This window comes from Podarcis erhardii (assembly GCF_964252035.2).
Source record: "Podarcis erhardii genome assembly, chromosome: 1".
In the NCBI taxonomy this organism is placed as follows: domain Eukaryota; kingdom Metazoa; phylum Chordata; class Lepidosauria; order Squamata; family Lacertidae; genus Podarcis; species Podarcis erhardii.
In genome coordinates, this window is record NC_138497.1 from 9,788,102 (window position 1) to 9,808,605 (window position 20,504).

At 44.1% G+C, this 20,504-nt stretch overlaps 1 protein-coding gene across 1 annotated transcript; it reads left to right on the forward strand.

Annotated features, from left to right (window-relative positions):
• Positions 1-873: 873 nt before the first annotated feature.
• Positions 874-18,763, forward strand: SNAPC1 (small nuclear RNA activating complex polypeptide 1). Its single transcript, XM_081864688.1, has 11 exons — positions 874-1,049; positions 4,570-4,729; positions 4,819-4,959; positions 6,403-6,510; positions 10,534-10,692; positions 12,175-12,243; positions 13,058-13,120; positions 14,125-14,266; positions 15,960-16,061; positions 16,772-17,874; positions 18,222-18,763. Exons 1-10 carry the CDS (start codon positions 919-921, stop codon positions 16,804-16,806), a joined length of 1,110 nt encoding a protein of 369 aa, XP_081720814.1. The 5' UTR covers positions 874-918; the 3' UTR covers positions 16,807-17,874; positions 18,222-18,763.
• The last annotated feature ends 1,741 nt before the right edge of the window (positions 18,764-20,504 follow it).

A 20,504-nucleotide genomic window follows, 5' to 3' on the forward strand; every position in this document is an offset into this window, starting at 1 on the left:
GAATAAGTGTGGGTTTAACATGTTTGCATGCAGATGCAATGTTCAGTTCGGTAGCTTTTTCGTGGGAGAGAAAAAATATACTCAGACTGCAATCCTAACCATGTTAACTCACAAGTAAGTCCAGTTGAATTCAGTGGGGTAGTGAATTCAAAGGTAAGTGAGGTTAGGACTGCAGCCTAAATAAATGAGATGGTTTACAAAGCGGTTTACAAAAAGCAAAAAAACCAAGGAAATCAAGAAGAATTCACAACTGCACTTTAAAACCCAGACGTTTAGAAAGTTTGCGTGATTTGTTAATTTGTTTTAAATCTATTCTATTGTGGGTTTTAAAAAAAGTTTTCTGTATATTTAAATTATAGTTGTACATTTTTCAGTGCTAACGTCATCCTTCAAGTTTTCTTTTTTTTGTAAAACCGCGTTGAGGTTTTCTCTGCAGTCAAGCTGCATGCAAATCTTGCGAAACAAAGAAATAAAAACACACAGGTTGATAAAACACCAAAAGCTCATTAATCTAATTATAGAGGCGGCTCTTTTATAAAAAAAAACAAGCAACCTTATTTGCAGCTGCTACTGCCCGGCTCCCAACACCCTTTTAAACCATCGCCCAGAGGCGGGGCTAAGGAGCCCCAGACTCAACCAAAGAGTCAAGCAGAAAGAGGTGGGAGTTCAGTGAAGGGGTGGAGCGAGCAGCTAAACCGTGGCTCTGATTGGCTGTAGTCGCCCACCTCCGCTTCCGCGAGCTCGACTCTTAAAAGGGCAACACGCCCATGGTGAACGCGTCTCCTTGGGGTAGTTTCGAGAGCGGCAGCGGCAGGGTTAAACCTTTCCCGTTCTCTCGCTGAGCTACAACAAGCGTGCAGCGCGCAGGCGCAGTGGGGACGCCAGTGCTGAGAGGAGGCGGCGGCGGCGGCGGCGACCATGGCCGCCTGCTGGCCGGGCCTGAAGACGGACTGCGAGGCTCTGCTCAGCAGCTTCCAGCAGGCCGAGAGCGTCCGCTTCGAGGACTTCGCCTCGCTGTGGAGGGAGCTGCGCTTCCACACCATCTTCTAGTGAGCGGGGCCTCTGGGCATGGGCAGAGTGCCTGCTCCCCTTCCAAGAAGTGGCGGGGCTGAAGCACTTGAGCTGAAAGTCCTGCACTGCAGGCTGGGTGGGGGGGAGGGAAGGAAGGAAGGAAGGAAGGAAGGAAGGAGGGAGGGAGGGAAGGAAGGAAGGAAGGAAGGAGGGAAGGAGGGAGGGAAGGAAGGAGGGAGGGAGGGAGGGAGGGAGGGAAGGAAGGAAGGAGGGAGGGAGGGAGGGAAGGAAGGAAGGAGGGAGGGAGGGAGGGAGGGAAGGAGGGAAGGAGGGAAGGAAGGAAGGAAGGAAGGAAGGAGGGAGGGAGGGAGGGAAGGAGGGAAGGAAGGAAGGAGGGAGGGAGGGAGGGAGGGAAGGAGGGAAGGAAGGAAGGAAGGAAGGAAGGAGGGAAGGAGGGAGGGAGGGAGGGAAGGAGGGAAGGAGGGAAGGAAGGAAGGAAGGTAGGTAGGTAGGTAGGTAGGTAGGTACTGGCTTGAGAGCAGTACATGTGAAAAGGATCTAGGAGTCTTGGTTGACCACAAACTTGACATGAGCCAACAGTGTGACGCGGCAGCTAAAAAAGCCAATGCAATTCTGGGCTGCATCAATAGGAGTACTGCATCTAGATCAAGGGAAGTAATAGTGCCACTGTATTCTGCTCTGGTCAGACCTCACCTGGAGTACTGTGTCCAGTTCTGGGCACCACAGTTCAAGAAGGACACGGACAAACTGGAACGTGTCCAGAGGAGGGCAACCAAAGTGGTCAAAGGCCTGGAAACGATGCCTTATGAGGAACGGCTAAGGGAGCTGGGCATGTTTAGCCTGGAGAAGAGGAGGTTAAGGGGTGATATGATAGCCATGTTCAAATATATAAAAGGATGTCACATAGAGGAGGGAGAAAGGTTGTTTTCTGCTGCTCCAGAGAAGCGGACACGGAGCAATGGTTCCAAACTACAAGAAAGAAGATTCCACCTAAACATTAGGAGGAACTTCCTGACAGTAAGAGCTGTTCGACAGTGGAATTTGCTGCCAAGGAGTGTGGTGGAGTCTCCTTCTTTGGAGGTCTTTAAGCAGAGGCTTGACAACCATATGTCAGGAGTGCTCTGATGGTGTTTCCTGCTTGGCAGGGGGTTGGACTCGATGGCCCTTGTGGTCTCTTCCAACTCTATGATTCTATGAAGACGGGGTTGGGCTGGATGACCCTTGGGGGTCCCCTTCCAATCCTACATTCGGGCGGTATCCACAGGGGCAGCGGGTCCCAGTGCAGATCATTCACCCCCGTCCTTGCCGTCAATGTAGATCAGGGTTCCCCAAACTTGGGTCACTCACTGTTGTTGTTTTTTGGACTACAGTTCCCATCATCCTTGACTACTTGTGCGGTAAGCTAGGGATGATGGGAGTTGTAGTCCAAAAAAACAGCTGGTGACTCAAGTTTGGAAGCGCTGGTGTAGATCTTCACTCCCCCCTCCACACTGGTTAGCCTCAGGTGCCGAAACACTTTTGGCCAGCCTTTCCTGTGGTTCTCATGGTCCCTGACCAGGAGCCAGCCAGTGGTGTGCTGTTCAGATGCTGATATTATTGTTGTTGTTGTTGTGCAGTGGGTTAAACCACAGAGCCTAGGACTTGCCGATCAGAAGGTTGGTGGTTCGAATCCCTGCGATGGGGTGAGCTCCTGTTGCTCGGTCCCTGCTCCTGCCAACCTAGCAGTTCGAAAGCACGTCAAAGTGCAAGTAGATAAATAGGTACCGCTCCAGAGGGAAGGTAAACGGTGTTTCCATGTGCTGCTCTGGTTTGCCAGAAGCGGCTTAGTCATGCTGGCCACATGACCCAGAAGCTGTACGCCGGCTCCCTTGGCCAATAAAGGGAGATGAGCGCCACAACCCCAGAGTTGGTCACGACTGGACCTAATGGTCAGGGGTACCTTTACCTTTATGCCCAGTTTACAATTCCGAAAAAAATAACAAACCTACTTTGAAAATGTACTTTTTTAAAAAAACAGCAACAACCCTAAAACGTTAACATTGTATTGCAGGGGGTTGGACTAGATCAGGCATAGGCAAACTCCAGAAGTTTTGAGACTACAATTCCCATCATCCCTGACCACTGGGACTGCTCCCCAGGCAAGCCAACCTCACAGGGCTGTCATGGGGATTAAAGGAGGAGAGCGGGGAAGGGGGGCCATGTATTCTCCCTTGAACTCCTTGGAGAAAAGGGTAGGATGTAAAAGTATTATTATTATTATTTAAATTTTTATACCACCCCTCATCCATAGATCTCAGGGTGACGCACAACATTGAAATACAAGGTAAAAACACAAAATACATAATAAAAACAGGAACAAGAACAAACCAAACCAATAACCACCCCCCCCAAGCAATGCTATGTTTTATTTCATTTATATCACTTTATTTTAGTTTTATTTGTTAGTGTTATTTATTTATTTCACGGCTTGACTGTAAAAAACCACAAAGCGGTTTACAAAGAGATAAAACAGTTAAATAGAGAAAAATTCACCAGCCTACTTTAAAACGTACAAAATTTAAAAATACTAAAATGGATTAAAATGGTCCTGTCAGGGGTTCAGGAGCAGAGACACAGGAGGGGGAGCAAATGGAGAGCGAGGGGGAGGAATCCAAGGGGGGTGTAGGCAGTGACAGTGGTCAGAGGGATTCCACGAGTCTCTCCAGCGAATCGGAAGATTCACAGAAGGGAGCGCCGATGGCCAGGGCGAAGGGGGTGCCAAGGGGGAAACCCCAGAAGGAAGGGGCCAGCGGGGACTCCCTGAGCAGCAGTTGGAAATCAGGACCAGCTTCCCCACAAGAACGCAGTAGGGGGGAGGAGTCCCAGGAATCGGGACCAGTGTTCTCACCACCAGCGAGAGGAGATGAGTCAGGATTGACCACGCCCACATCGGAGAGCGGGGAAACGGTCAGGAGGAAGGTTACCGGCTGGGCGCGCGCGCCAAGTTCAAATGTACAGGCGAGCGGCACAGCAGGTAGCCCGGATAGGGAGCCAGGTCCTAAAGCCCGCCGGAAGGAAGGGCAAGACTCAGGGGGGTCAGCGTCAGAAGAGTCCAGGAAGGAGGAAACCCCAGGGGGCAGAAGGACCCAGAGGAGGAAAGAACAGCGCAGGAGGTGGAGCCGGGCTAGGATCTTAAACTGGTGCGGAAGGGGTAGTGATTCAGAGGGGACTTCGCCGATCTAAAGTCAAGACGTAGGGCTGCACGCTCTGGGGTTTGAAATGGAAACTAAACTTCAATAAAGACTTTTGTACATTACATCAACCGGGCGTTGGTCCTCTGTGAGCTGGGACCTAGAGGCAGCTCTGACAGGTCCCAACTTTTTAAGCATCTGATTTTGGTCTAGGGCTTTTAGAACAAGGCTGGGCAACCTGGGGCAACCTGCTGAAACCCTTGAGCACTGACCCTCCTCTTCTGTCATTGTTAATGTAGTATTTTCTTGATGTATAACTGATGGGATTGACAAATGCCATTCTGTATCTTTTCCTTTTTCATCCTAGTGGTAAAATAAGGACTCCAGAGCAGATAAAGTTCACCAAAGAAGCTTTGGCGCTGGTGTGGCCGTACTTCTTTCCTCCCTACACCTTCCAGATCCGAGTTGGTGCCCTTTATCTTCTGTATGGATTGTACAATACGCAGTTGTGCCAACCGAAGCAAAAGGTATAAATCCTGCCTGCATTTGCTTACGTGCTTTTAGGTTGCGTTTTTCTGACTTGACTTTGAAGACGTGCCTGTGTTTGTTTCTTCAGATCAGGGTTGCGCTCAAAGACTGGGCTGAAGTCATGAAATTCCAGCAGGAACTGTTAGATGCTCAGCATTACGACGCTGCCTATGTCTTCCGGAAGCTTCGGATGGACAGAGCATTCCATTTCACAGCAATGCCTAAATTTGTGAGTTACTGGATTGATATTAGCAAAATTGTTCAGGCATCATCCCCACGTTTGCGGGCGTCACCTTCCGAGCCCCTCCCCCCCCCCGCATGCATAAGCAAAAATCACGAAGTGGGGAGCACCCTCTAAAAAGCCTCTAAGCCAGCCTTTCTCAACCTGTGGGTCCCCAGATGTTGTTGAACTACAACTCCCATCACCCCTAGCTAGCAAGGCCAGAGCGCAGGAATGATGGGAGCTGTAGTCCAACAACATCTGGGGACCCACAGGTTGAGAACCGCTGCTCTAAGCCATGGGTAGGCAAACCTAGGCCCGGTGTCCGGATCCTGCTAAATCGCCTTCTAAATCCGGCCTGCGGATGGGAATCAGCGTGTTTTTACATGAGTAGAATGTGTCCTTTTACATAAAATGCATCTCTGGGTTATTTGTGGGGCCTGCCTGGTGTTTTTACATGAGTTGAATGTGTACAGTGGTGCCTCGCAAGACGAAATTAATCCGTTCCGTGAGTCTCTTCGTATAGCGGTTTTTTCGTCTTGCGAAGCAAGCCCATTGACAGCTTAGCGGATTAGCGCTATTAGCGGTTTAGCGGCTTTTAGCGGCTTTTAGCGGCTTATCAGTTTAGCGGATCAGCTGATAAGCGGCTTAGCTGCTTAGAAAAAGGGGGAAAAAGGGGGAAAAAACCTGCAGGAACTCGCAAGACATTTTCGTCTTGCGAAGCAAGCCCATAGGGAAATTCGTTTTGCGAAGCGCCTCCAAAACGGAAAACCCTTTCATCTAGCGGGTTTTCCGTCTTGCGAGGCGTTTGTCTTGCGGGGCACCACTGTACTTTTATCTCTTATTGGTTATACTATTAGAAATACATAGACAGGTAATTATGAAATTATTGTGAGGTTTAATAAGTTAACTGTTTATATTTGGACAACTTTTCTGCTGTACTTTATTGGAAGTAGAAAAACAATAATTTTCTTCATAACAATTTAAACAATTTATTGAAACAATTTATTTAACTAAAACAATAACATTATAGCATATGTATCAATAACTGATGTGGTGAAACAACTTTTTTTAAAAAAACTTAGACTGAGTTTTAGCACACATGAAAAACTTAAAACAAATCCTTATTTCCTGATGAATAGCCTTTGGACTATAATGTAACTTAAATAGAAAATTATAGAAAGATTTTTCCTCCAAAAGCATTTAATTTCAAAAATCCAATTTAAATAAAAAAATCTGATTTAAATTTTTAAAAATCCATTTTTAATTTTTAATTTTTTAAAAAATATTTGATTTTTATCCACCCTGGGGTCAGGGCTTCCACGGACAGGGCTGGTTAGGTGATTCCTGCCTAGGTTTCTTACCTTCTTGAAACCTCAGTGGCATTTCACTTTCGTTTGCTCATCCAGTTTTTCTTTCCACTTTTATCCTGAGACAACCACCTCTTTCTAGCTTTCCTTTAGGACTAAGAAGAACATGCAGGAGAAGACGGAGACCAGGAGCGAGTTCAGGGATCCGGACGACCGAGTTGCAATGCTTAAGCCGGATGACTTCTTAGAGGTGGCGTACGCGTCATGCTCTTAACATTTCTGCTGTTTCTGCTGCAGCATCTTTCGGGTGGCCTAGCCTGCTGATTTAGCAATGTCGCCCTGTTCCAGGGGCCATTCTTTTTTTCCCCCAATAGATTTTTATTGAGATTTTAAAGGTTACAAAAAGAAAAAATAACGAACATATTTAAACAGAAAATAAAAATAAAAATACAGAACAATACAAGAACAAAGGGAAAAAAAACAGAAAAAAATGCAGATAATTAAAGAAAAAAAACAAATCAATCCTTTACATAACTTTCTTTCCTTTGCTTATTTCCTTGACCTCCTCACACCTCCCTTTTTTGTATTCTAATTCAATTAGATATTTCAGCAAACCCTTTCCATCTTTATTTCTATCCTAATGATTTATCTTAATATACTATAATTTTACATTCTGTTCTTTCACCAATTAACAATCCATTTTTACTTAATCCTTTACATCATTTCTGCTAAAACCACATTACTTCATTTCAACATCCTTCTAACATTCCTTAATTTTACAGTGTTTCTGTAGATAAACTTTAAATTTCTTCCAATCTTCTTCCACCGACTCTTCTCCCTGATCTCGGATTCTGCCAGTCATTTCCGCCAGTTCCATGTAGTCCATCACCTTCATCTGCCATTCTTCCCAGGTGGGTAGATCTTGTGTCTTCGAGTACTTTGCAATAAGTATTCTTGCTGCTGTTGTGGCATACATAAAGAAAGTTCTATCCTTCTTTAACACCAGTTGGCCCACCATGCCCAGGAGAAAGGCCTCTGGTTTCTTTTGAAAGGTATATTTAAATACCTTTTTCATTTCATTATAAATCATCTCCCAGAAAGTCTTAATCCTTGGGCATGTCCACCAAAGGTGAAAGAATGTACCTTCAATCTCTTTACACTTCCAACATTTATTATCGGGCAAATGATAAATTTTTGCAAGCTTGACTGGCGTCATGTACCATGTTCCAGGGGCCATTCTGTCTCTTTATGCACAGACGGTGATGCTGCAACCACATGGAAGGTGTGACAAATTTAAATACCACCCGCAAACCACTCCTAAATACCACTCCTATGTTTTGGGGTTGCAAAGCATGACTTTTATTTGAATTGCGTTTCTGATTAATACATACGCATGCTCAGGAACAGGAAGCGCAGCTCTTAGTTTTCCTGTTTGATCTCTCAGTCCTAGGGAAAGTCCAATCTTACATTTGTGTGTGTGTGTGTGTGTGTTCTGTGAATGTGGTGTAGACACACCCTTCTCAATTTCATAATCATGGTTAGGCACATAGGGATATACAAAGGGCCGACATTTCAATGTCCTTCCTTTCATTTCATATTTTACTTTAATATTATTGTAGCATCATAACTGTGCTTCAGCTAACCATGGTTGTCCTTGTAACTGAAGCCAACTGGGGTTTGAAGAACCCGCTCGGATATACTGCCATGGATTGGAGATCATTGTTACATCTGCTCCAGGCTGCTGCAAATGGAGAATGCTGAGAAAAGCACCATTCATTACTACTAATACAATCGTACCTATTTTCCCCCTGCTCTCCTGCTCTCCCTCCCTACAACTCTCTCTTTTTTAAAAAAAATAATATTTATTACTTTTAAAGCTTACAAAAAAGAAAGAAGAGAAAAAAAAAAACAAAAAAACCCCAATACAATACAATATATAAACAATATAAAACACAACCTTAACACATTAAACTAAACACAATAAACTAAACAAAACAAAAACAATTTAAAAGCATACATCATACCTTTTCCATACTCTATCTTTCATTCCCTTGTTTCATCGACCTCCTCTCACCTCCCTCTTTGTATTCCACTTCCATTAATTGTTTCAGCAATTCTTTTCCATCTTTCTCTATTTTCTGTCATTAACATATTTTTAATCTTATTTCCATGAAAACTAGTATACTTATTTAAGCTTAACTCCTTATAACATTTCTACTAAGGCCATAAAATTTCATTCCAACATTTTTCTATCACTCATTAATTTTACAATATTTCTATATATAGACTTTAAATTTTCCAATCTTCTTCCACCATCTCCTCTCCCCGGTCTCGGACTCTGCCAGTCACTTCCGTCAACTCCATACAGTCCATCAACCTGGAGATCTTATGTCTGAGGCTCTTAACTCTTTTCCAAGTCCCTTCTGCAGGTCTTCTTCATATTCTTTGATGCTATAGAGCAGATTTCGGGGAAACTCCGACCTAACAATACTCCTCCCTACAACTCTCTCTCCAACTAGAGTCGAAGCTCTGCAAGTGATTTTAGGATGCACTGCAAAGCAGCAGCTGCTGCTGCTTCAATACCAGATCTGGCCCAATCGCTTTCTAAATTGCTTTCTAAATCTGGTCCGCAGGCGGTCTGGGAATCAGCGTGTTTTTACATGAGTAGAATGTGTGCTTTTATCTCTGGGTTATTTGTGGGGCATAGGAATTCATTCTTTTTTTCTTTTCCAAAATATAGTCTGGTCCCCCACAAGGTCTGAGGGACAGTGGACTGGCCCCCTGCTGAAAAAGTATGCTGACCCCTGCGCTAGCTGCTAGGCAGGGAAGCTGAGCAGTCTAAACAAAGCCCCCCTGCCCTTCTGTGTTTCCTCTGCCCTCAGTCCTCTTCAGGCTCCAGGGAGGGTCTCCTCATGAGTCACGAGGACTGTCCAGCTCTCTCCCGCCTTTTCCTGGTTTGCAGCTACAGTGGTACCTTGGAAGTCGAACGGAATCTGTCCCGGAGGTCCGTTCGACTTCTGGAAACGTTCCGACAACCAAGGTGCGGCTTCTGATTGGCTGCAGCAGCTTCCTGCAGCCAATCAGAACCCACGGAAGCCACATCGGACGTTCGACTTCCAAAGAACATTCGCAAACCGGAACACTCACTTCCAGGTTTGTGGCATTCGGGATCCAAAATGTTCGAGTCGCAAGGCGTTCGGGATCCAAGGTATGCCTGTACTATTATTAGGTGGCAGTTTTTGCAAATTCCACCTTTCTCTCACGGCCCTCAATGCCACCTTCCTTGCTCTCACTAAATGCTGTCCCAATGGTTTCCCCAACCCTTGGATCAGATTTGGGGATGGGGGTAGGGGCTGCAGAAGGAAGGGGGAATGATAGAAAATTGCCTCCCAGCGCCCCTTCCTGGAAGTCTCCACTAGATCAAAGAGCTTCTATGAATGGTTACAATTGGGAAAAAACCCAATGGCTATAATGTTTTGCTCTGAAAGCCAGTTAAATTGATCTTTTAATCTACTCCATGACGATACCTGATGGGTGCTTATTTTTAAATGTTTTATTACAAATATTGTGTGTTTTAAATTTTATTTTCCCCTTCTGATTATTTTTTTTGGGGGGGGGTTATTGGGTTGTTCTTGTTTTTATTTTGATTATGTATTTTGTGTTCTTTATATTGCGATTTTTATCTTGTGAACTGCCCTGAGACCTGTGGGTATAGGGCTGTATATAAATTTAATCAATAATAGTAATAGTAATAATAATATTACTCATTTCATTTTTATACTGCTTTATATTTCTAAGAGAAATCTAAGAGAGAACTAAGAAATCTAAGAGAAAATCTCAATGTGGTTTAAAACACAGTAAAATATCAAATAAAACAATCCAGAATAAAACATGAGTGAAGAAAGTCTGATGATGGTGATGATTTATTAAATTTATATACCACCCTATACCCAGAGGTTCCAGGGCAGTTCACAAAACAAAATAAAAATATAAAACCACAATATATATAATCAAAATAAAAACAACACCCCAATAATCCCCCCCCAAATCCCCACATTTAAAAAGTGCATGGAAGGTAAATCAGATCAACCAAAGGCCTGGTTAAAAAGGAACATTTGCCTGGTGCCTAAAGGTGTATAATGAAGGAGCTAGGCTAATTTCCCTGGCGGGGGGGAGAGCATTCTGTTGCGATCTTTCAAAGTCTTCAGTGGTTAAGTTTCACTTTGGCTTCCAAAGCTTTCCTGCCGGTCAATATATTTATTTACATTTTAAGGAAGCTAAGAACATTCACGACCACTACCAAAAGATGAAGTGCCTGATCTCTGAGGACCAGTCCCAGCCGGACAAGGCTCTTAATCTGATAAAAGACGACTTCATAGACAATTTCAAGAACATCATTTTGGAGCATCAAGAGTGGCAGAAGAACAAAGCGGTAGGTGGCTTCATTTTTTGTGTGTGTGTGTGTGTGTGTGTGTGTGTGTGTGCTGTTGAAGCTTGTACAGGTGATTGGAAAACCATTTCTCACTTTGCCGCTCATGCTGCACTTTTAAAAGTATCCCACTTACCTTTCCCCAAAGCCTTAAATAGTTTAGGCAAATGCAGGTCTGTGCAGACCAGAGCTGAACTGGGGAGATTTGCCTTTTAGTTGTTGGCTTTTGCGCATTATTTCCCTCTGTTTCTGTAGAATCCTGATGTACTGATGATGCAAGAGCAACGCAGATTGGAGGGCTCTCACTGTGGAGTGCCAAATAGTATAAATTTCTGTTGTGTTTAGGTGGTATCTAATAATAATAATAATAATAATAATAATGTTTTTTAATTTATACCCCGCCCTTCCTGGTTCAGAAAACCGGGCTCAGGGCGGCTAACAACAAATTTAAAACACTTAATTGATGCAACAAAAAACAGCATAAAATACAGTATAAAACGTGAATAACAATAAATTCAGAATTCAAAAATCAATTTAGGGGGGAAACCCATCCAATAAACATTAGATCTAGAAGCTAATGGAGACAATATAGGGGTGTGTGAATTGCACACTTGTTTTGATTGTTGCAGAGGCAATTTTGCGCTGTGTCTTGTTGCGGGGAGCGAAGAACGGGCAGATCTAGAGAGATCAACTTGGGCCTACAGCTGCCATTGCGGCACGATGCTGTGTAAACAGGACAAGAGAACAGCCTGTTTTCCAAGCAGATGAGAGAGCCAGTTCATTGTCATATGTGAATAGCCAAGACACCTACGCAGAACAGATGAAGGGGCGTGTTCTGTGTGTATTAAATTTGATGCACAGTGCTCATTGCACGTCACTATTCCTCCGATCTCTAGAGTACCTTGCTCCTTTCTTGCCACTCGTCTCTCCGCCGCTGCCCACCTCACTTGCGTATAAGCCGAGGGAGGCTTTTTCAGCATAAAAAATATGCTGAAAATGTCAGTTTATATTCAAGTACATATGGTAGTTGTTTATTTCTTTGACAACTATTGGGAGGGTGTTCCACAGGACAGATGCCACTACCGAGAAGGCCCTCGGCCTGGTTCCCTGTAACCTCACTTCTCGCAGTGAGGGAACCGCCAGAAGGCCCTTGGCGCTGGACCTCAGTGTCCGGGCTGAACGATGGGGGTGGAGACTCTCCTTCAGGTATACTGGATTTTAATTGGGTTTTAATAAGTGTGCAATTAATTGTTACAGATTTGAATTTTATTGTGCTATTTGTAGAGTTGGAAGGGACTTCTGGTCCAACCCTCCACAATGCAGGGATTATTATCCTCAGTGGGTCGTGCAAACAGCTATTCTGAATAACACCTTTCATAGGGTAGGGAAGGGAGCACTTGATTCATGGAACCAAGGGGCCAGTGGGAGCAGCTGTTCTAGACCAAGGCCTCCGTATTTCAGTCTTCATCCCTGTGCCCTTTCCAGGAGCCGGCCTTGGCCACTGTGGGTGAAGAAGCGACTAGTGAGAAGGAGGGTCCTTCGCAAGGGACAGAGGTAAGGAAATACCGTATTTTTCCATGTCTAAGACGTCCCCTGTGTATAAGACGACCCTTATTTTTTTGAACCGAAAACTAAGAAAATGAAACCCTAAAATAGAAGTAAAATTCTGGATGATTGGCTGCAGATAGTTGTTGATCTTTTTGGGGGTGATCGCCTTCAAAGTTTCCGGCATGAGATGCATGCATTGTGCCGTGGTGCAGAAGCAAAGGCAGCGACTGTGGGGGGGGGGGGGCAACAAACGCTCCCCCTCGGTGGCAGCTGCTGTTGCTGCTGCTGCAGGCTCCCAAGCAGGATGCCAAGGAAGAGCCGGGGGAAGGCAGCGACCATTCTGCATCAGGCCATGCCGTCGAGCAAACTGAGCTGAGGAAGGTGGTGAGTGGGCTGGGGGAAGGGTGGGAGTTTGAGAGGTGAAGAGGGAAAAAAGGGCAAGGAGAGATAACTGAGGCAGTTCTTGGCAGCGGCGGCAGCTGCTCTCGATCCAGTGGTCTAGCCAGTGGGGGCTTCAGGAGGTGAGCCAGTCACCAGCATGCAGCCTGGGGGGGGGGGGTTGGGGAGAAAGTGGGGACGGCAGCAGGAGGGACCGCCTCACCCCGCCCAAGCCAAAATCCCGGACATATGCTTAAATCTTTTAAAAATTCCCCCAGATGCCCATGTTCCGTGTTCAAGACGACCCCCAATTTTCATCTTATACACAGAAAAATATGGTCCTTATTGTGCTACCTGGATTCTCAGGGCAAAAGTCAGGTGTAGGAACTGTGTCATTGTCTAGGCCAGGGCGAGGCAATGCTAAAAGTAGTTTCTTTTCCAGGGATTTGAAAGAGCCAGAGCGTTAGCCGACATCAAATCCAAATCTTACTCTGCAGTTGTTCAAGTAAGTGTGAAGGGAATATCAGGAAATTCTCCTCCATCGCAATAATGGGTTCTAAGTTGAAATATATGACTCTCCTTAGTACCTTCTTTACTTTTCTGTATGATGAAAAGTTATATATCTCTTACTCCTCCTTATTGTTCTGATTCATTTTATTGATGCATGTATTGAGGATATGTTAATGCAGTATAAGTTATAATATATATTAGTTGCCTATGACACGGGACAGAGTGTGTTATTGAGTTAAAGATGAGATGAAAAAAGTTCTGGAATTTGAAACGCTCGCAGTCTTTCACAGGTTAGTTCTAAGAATTACCAATTGTACCTAGTTGGGTCCAACCGTTTTGCACAATATCATGCACTGATATTGAAATATGAGTGCACTGTAATATTAAAAAGTGATTTTTTATTTTAAAAAATCACCTATGTAAGTTAAGTGCATTGATCAGTGGCAAACTAGCAGACTTGCAGCACTGGAAGATCAGAATTTATAATGCAACAGGGAGAACTCAGTGACTGAGGTCAAGCTAGACTAGATATCTGCAATTGGATCTCTGACATCTTTTTCTGAAGCTTAAAAACAGCCATGGGGAGAAGGGGCAAATTCGATTAGGGTCGTGATGAGGGATTTAACAATTTTAACACTGCTCCCTTGAAGTACCAATAAGAGATCCATGATTTCATGTGAAGGTGAAATTGCTGTTGTATAATACTAGTGGGTAATAGAATCTGGATTCCCCCCCTCCCCCTTTGTGTGTTATGAGTCCATGCCTACTCTGTGCCAAGGGGTTGAATTCCTAACTTTCCTTCGTGATCATTCTATTAATGAATATGGCATATGACAACATTACAGGGGGCAGAATTAAGGAGTGGCAAGATCCAAGCAGTTCATTTGATTGTCTCTCTCCCCTCCCCCATGCACACTACTAAAATTTTGTTTTCCTTCTTGCTTAATTTACTTCTCTGGCTTATTTCTTTTTTTAAAAAAAAAACACCAAATGTTTTAGGCTTCCAAATCAAGACGGCACCGCCAAGTTAAGCTGGAGTCTTCCGAATCAACAGATCGTGGGAAATCCAAATCGCCAAGGGCTAAGAAAGCCAGCAAAAGTTTGCAGCCGAGGAGGAAGAAAGAAACTCTGAAAAGCAGAGGTAGGGAAACGCTTTTCCAAAACAGAAGTGTGTTTGCAGGCTGGGGAGAGGAGGTTGAAATCCTTTGCCATCGCATAACACGCGTTCACTCCTGAAATCTGTGCAGTTGCTGTACAGGCCTCCATGAATAGCTCCTGGGAAGGGCCATCCTTTGATAAGAGCATCTTTTGACTGGTTGCCATAGGGGAGGGGATGTGAGTGCCTTGTGTGCATGCCTCCTTCAGCCCATCGTGCTTCTGATGATCTTGTGGATATTATGGCAGTAACCTTGAACAGGTTTTATCTAATTTTTAGGGGATTTTTGTACTTAATTTTGTTGCGTTTTTATTATCTTTTATGCAAACCACTTCCTTTTACTATATTCTAAGCGTTATAACGCCTCCCCCACCCTCCCAAACTTTGCAAATGCTTATAAAAGGCCGTGGCTCTGGGGTACAGCATCTTTTGCACGCAAAAAGTCCCAGGTTTAGTCTCCAGCTAGGGCTGGGAATGTCCCATCTGAAATCCCGGCGAACCACTGTGTAGTCAATACTGCGCTAGATGGGGCCCAGTGGCTGGAATCAATATAAGACAGCTTCCTACATTCATAAATATACAAATGGTTGGTCCAAGATACTTGCAGGGAGAAGAAAGAACAGTGTTCATCTTCCTCTTTAACAGAAGATCAGAAGAGAATTCAATCGGCTGCAGCTATGCAAGCAATTAGCAGAATATAATGAGAGTATCCTGTATTATTATTTTTTTAAAAGCTGTTTTTAATTTTTAAAATTACAGTTTGATATTCCCGCATTCTTGTAACTCAACCTCGTTCCACGCCCTCTTCATTAGCACACGACCTACGAAACACATTGCACAACAACCGTCCTCGTTATGATTCCAGATCAGTTTGTATTTGTTCATACGAGTCCTCAAAGGAAGCCATCTTTCTCTACAGTCGTTTTTCCTATTGCTTTCCCCTTCCTGCCTTCCTTTGTTCCGCAAGTTTCTCCCGTTAAGTGCAGAAGTCCGCACCTTCCGCCTCCATTCGTGAATATGGAGATGTCTCGGATCTGTCCATTTTGGGACTGTCAGTTGCATCGCTGAGACAAAAGGTTATTAGGCGCTGGCCATCTTTTTGTTCCCCACGAAATACCATCGGTACAGAGATGCTCTGCAGAGTCTTTTGCATTATTAGGCTCCTTTTGTTAAAAACCCACATCCTGAAAGAGTTTAATCGCATCTGCAAAACTGACCGGCAAGGACATACTGTAATTTTCCGTGCATGAGACTGTTTTTTTTCTTTAAAAATCATGCTAAAAAGTGGGGGTCCTGCATAGGGTGGACGTTTGACTGGTTGCTGCTGCGGCTGTCAGCAGCTATTGTGCGTGTTATTGGTTGCTGGGTCAGTGGGTGGTGTTGATTGGCTGACATTCTGGCAGTTGGGCGGGCGATTGGCAGCTTTTGCTGGCAATGGGACAGATAGGAGGTGGAATTTTGGCAATCCGCCCCCCGCAAAACAAAGCTCAACAACCCTGGGAAATCCTCCTTAAAAAAAGCGCAACAACCCTGGGACACCCCCTCATTTTCTTAAATTTGAGTCCTGAAAAATAAGCGACGTCTTATACATGGGGGTGTCTTATAGACAGAAAAGTACGGTAGCTATGGAGCTGAAAGGGAAACCAGTTCCTTTTCGAGATTGGTGTTTCCTTTACAGGGACGTTGCAGTTGACAGAGGAGCAGAGTGCGGGGAACCTGAGTATGCCTGTGATTGCAGAGGATGATGAAGAAGAGGTTGTTGACCATCTTAGTGATGAAGGTACATTGGAGGGTGTCCTTCTTGTGCAAGCTAACTTCTCTCTTCTCTTTTTTTAAAATAGTTTTTTATTCATACTTTTCAAATTTATACATTTCATTAATTTTACAATCCATTTAACATTTCAAAATTTGTCTTCCTTCCCCTCCTTTTTCTGCGGTTCCTTAAATTTATTTTTTCATATCTTCTGCATATCCGAATTCATTTAATTTACTCATTTAATTATCTACTATAAATATCTACTCTTCCAAAACTGCAGGTTATTACAATAATCCTGTCAATGTTTTTATCTGTTTACAATTTATCTGTAAATTTTCAATAAGCCATTTCTATTCTTTTATAAAGCGTTTGTTATTTTGATCTCTTATTCTTCTGGTAAGCTTTGCCATTTCTGCATATGTTTTTGTATCGATTCTTCCTTTACTGGGACTTCCGCTTCTTTCCATTTTGGGGCAAGTAACATTCTTGTTGCTGTAGTAGCATGCATAAATAAATTTCTATACCATTTAGGTAGTTCTGTCCCTATAATTCCCAAATTATTCCACAACAATTCCTTGTTGTGGGAAGTCATGCAAACTAACCTTCCTCTTCTCACCATTTCTTCCTAAAAACTTTACTGAGAAATGTTTCTTGTTCAGGCTTGGCTTTCTTAAATCCTTTTCCTTTCCCGATTTTTTGGATGATGGCCACTTTTTCCTTCTCTTGTTTGCCAGACTTCGTGCCCAGCAAAAGGAAGCGAGCTCATTGAGAGAAGAATCCAAACGGTGTGAATTGGCTTTGCCTGAAGGGAACGTGCCTCTGGCTAGCGGACGAGGCTGTCCAAGTGGCCTGAAGACACGCTGCAAACTGCACACGCCCCTGTTCTCATTTCAAGAAGGCAGGAAGAACCTCTATGGAAAGCTCAAAGTGAAGAAAACTTGTTCTGTGTCGTGCAATAGTTTGATGTGCTGAACAGGGGATTTCATGCCCCTGGGACTTACGAATGCTGAGAAACGGTTCTCAGGTTTAGCATTGTACATAAGATTATATTGTATTACTCATATCTTAAAATAAATTTTTGGTTTTAAGAAAAACTCCCCACATTCATTAAATGAAAGAGTATAGATTATACTCGTTCTGGTGGAACGCTCTGTCACAAGAGACCAGGGCCCTGTGGGACTTGACATCTTTCCGCAGGGCCTGCAAGACAGAGCTGATCCACTTGGCCTTTGGTTTGGACTCAGCCTGACTCCCTCCTTTGGCAATTCCCACAGAACTTCTAGCCCAATGGTTGCCATTAATTTGATTGGAATTAATTTTATAATGAAATGATTTTAGAATGTTTTATCGTTTTACTGTTGTTAGCTGCTCTGAGCCCGGCTTTGGCTGGGGAGGGCGGGATATAAATAAATTATTATTATTATTATTATTATTATTAATAATAATAATAATAGTAACAATAATATTACTTATACCCTGGCCATCTGACTGGGTTGCCCCCAGATTCCAGCATATTAAAAACACAGCAAAACATCAAACATTAAAAACTTCCTGATAATAGGCTGCCTTAAGATGTCTTCGGGGAGTTGTGTGGTTGTTTATCTGTTTGACATATGATGGGAGAGCATTCCACAGGGTGGGGACCACTATTGCATCCTGCCTTACGCTTCACAATTTTTTTCATTTGCATCCCACCTTTTCCAAGGAGCTGCAGTTGGCATACATGGTTCTCCCCTCTCCTCATTTAATCTCCACAACAAGCCTGTGTGGTAGGCCAGGACTGCTGCCTTAGACACTTCAGATATGCCAAATTAAACATAAATTACCTAATACAGTGGTGCCCCGTAAGACGAACGCCTCACAAGACGGAAAACCCGCTAGACGAAAGGGTTTTCCGTTTTGGAGGCGCTTCGCAAGACGAATTTCCCTATGGGCTTGCTTCGCAAGACAAAATGTCTTGCGAGTTCCTGCGGGTTTTTCCCCCTCCCCCCCTTTTCCTAAGCCGCTTATCAGCTGATCTGCTAATAAGCCGCTTATCAGCTGATCCGCTAAAAGCCGCTAAACCGCTAATAGCGCTAATCCGCTAAGCTGTCAATGGGCTTGCTTCGCAAGACAAAAAAAACGCTATACGAAGAGCCTCACGGAACGGATTAATTTCGTCTTGCGAGGCACCACTGTACGGAGTTTGGCCTGTTCGTAAAGACATTTTTCCAGTCCACCTTCCTTTTCTAGAAAGAACGCACTGTTCTTTTATTTTTCTTCTACTATGCAGCTTTCGATGCCTCGGCTGTTTTGTGCTATTTTTCCAGGCAGCAACATCTTGACTGCTTAATAGCAAATTGCACAGTGAAGCCCTTTTGATACTTGCCTGCAAAATACCGGTAATGAGGAGCAGCGGTGTGTAAGGAATCTTTAAAATTCTGTTCTGCCTCTCTTTGGACCCCTTCCAGATGACCTGTTTATTGAACACGTGCCCCGATTTTCTTGCTTATGTAGAGATTAGATTATTTGCTGAGCATTGCCTCTGACATGTTTTGCAGGGCAGTTTGCACAGCAAGGAGCATTTATCCTGATTTGCTTGCAAGGTGTTTACATCTCTTTCCACTAGTCATTTGTTCATCCCACGCTTCTCAAAACATTTCTCAGTCACTTTCCAAACAGCAAAAAGTCAGTTCTTTAAAAAAGTGAATTTGTTTTTCTGGAGTGACAGAGCCCTTTATTTGCAACCCCCCCCCTAAAGTTCAGTAGGCATTTGAATACCTCCTGCAAGACATTGACAGTCTACAAGCCACCCTTTTATTGTTGTTTGAACGCCTGTGTTTCAGACATTTCGACGAAGCAAGTTAAGGAAACTGAATTGTTAATATGGACTACTAGATACAAGCCCAAGTGCTTCTGAAACTAATGTTAAAAATTTGATCAGAAACCTGCTTCCTTTGTACTGCTGTGTTTTTCTTTCTTCCTGGATGGCATGAGTGATTTTTGCTTTGGGTTGGTTCAATTTAATATTTGTATTCTGCTTTCCCAGCTCAAAGTGCCTTGCAGTAATAATGATAACATTAAAAATGAACAAACAACAACAACAACTACTTATTTCTTATATCCCATCCATCTAACTGGGTTGTCGTCCGGGCAGCTTCCAACAAAAGTACAGGAAAAACAACATCAAACATTAAAAACATCCTAAAACAGGGTTGCCTTCAGATGTCTATGAAAAATTAAGGAGTTTATTTCCTTGACATCTGATGGGAGGGCATTCCAGAGAATAGGTGCCACTGCCGAGAAGGCCCTCTGCCAGTTCCGTGTAGCCTCACTTTTCGGCAGTGAGGGAACCGCCAGTAAACTCTTGGACCTTGGTGTCTAGGCTGAACAATGGAGGTGGAGATGCTCCTTTGGGTATACAGGGCCAAGGCCATTTAGGACTTTAAAGGTCAGCACCAACACTTTGAATTGTGCTTGGAAATGTACCGGGAGTGAGTGTAGGTCTTTAAAACACAACGGTGTATAAATAAGGCACAAGGCAAACAAATTCCTCCAACAATTAATGCAATTCAGAACAAGCTCAGTGATTCAAATAGCCGCTGAGCATCAGTCCTTGTGCCAGTTGGCAGACTCTGGAGAAGGGGCTTCTTCACTCACCACACTCCCAGGCCACAAGATCTTCCCTACTTTTTAGTCTTGACTTCTTTTTTTCACCCTCAGAGGAAACAGGTCAATCACTTCTCTTGCTTGTTTTCTGAAAGTCGGGCGAACAGGTTGCAAAGAGACAGGCGGTCTAGATCCCAAAAGTGTTTGGGCCCTGCCCCCTTGGTTTCATAAGCTCATCTTCAGAGCCCCCCCTCCATACAAAGCATTGCTCACGGTAGTGCTTTTCACAATCCACTGAGGAAGGTGGCAACACAATAATAATAATAATTTATTATTTATACCCCGCCCATCTGGCTGGGCTTCCCCAGCCACTCTGGGCGGCTTCCATAGAAACAAAAAATACAGTAAAATATCACACGTTAAAAACTTCCCTAAAAACTTGCCTTAAGATGTCTTCTGAATGTCAGGTAGTTGTTTATCGCTTTGACATCTGCTGGAAGGGTGTTCCACAGGGCGGGCGCCACTACCGAGAAGGCCCTCTGCCTGGTTCCCTGTAGCTTTGCTTCTCGCAATGAGGGAACCGCCAGAAGGCCCTCGGTGCTGGACCTCAGCGTCCGGGCAGAATGATGGGGGTGGAGACGCTCCTTCAGGTATACTGGACTGAGGCCGTTTAGGGCTTTAAAGGTCAGCACCAACACTTTGAATTGTGCTCGGAAACATACTGGGAGCCAATGTAGGTCTTTCAAGACCGGTGTTATATGGTCTCGGCGGCCGCCCCCAGTCACCAGTCTAGCTGCCGCATTCTGGATTAGTTGTAGTTTCCGAGTCAACTTCAAAGGTAGCCCCACGTAGAGTGCATTGCAGTAGTCCAAGCGGGAG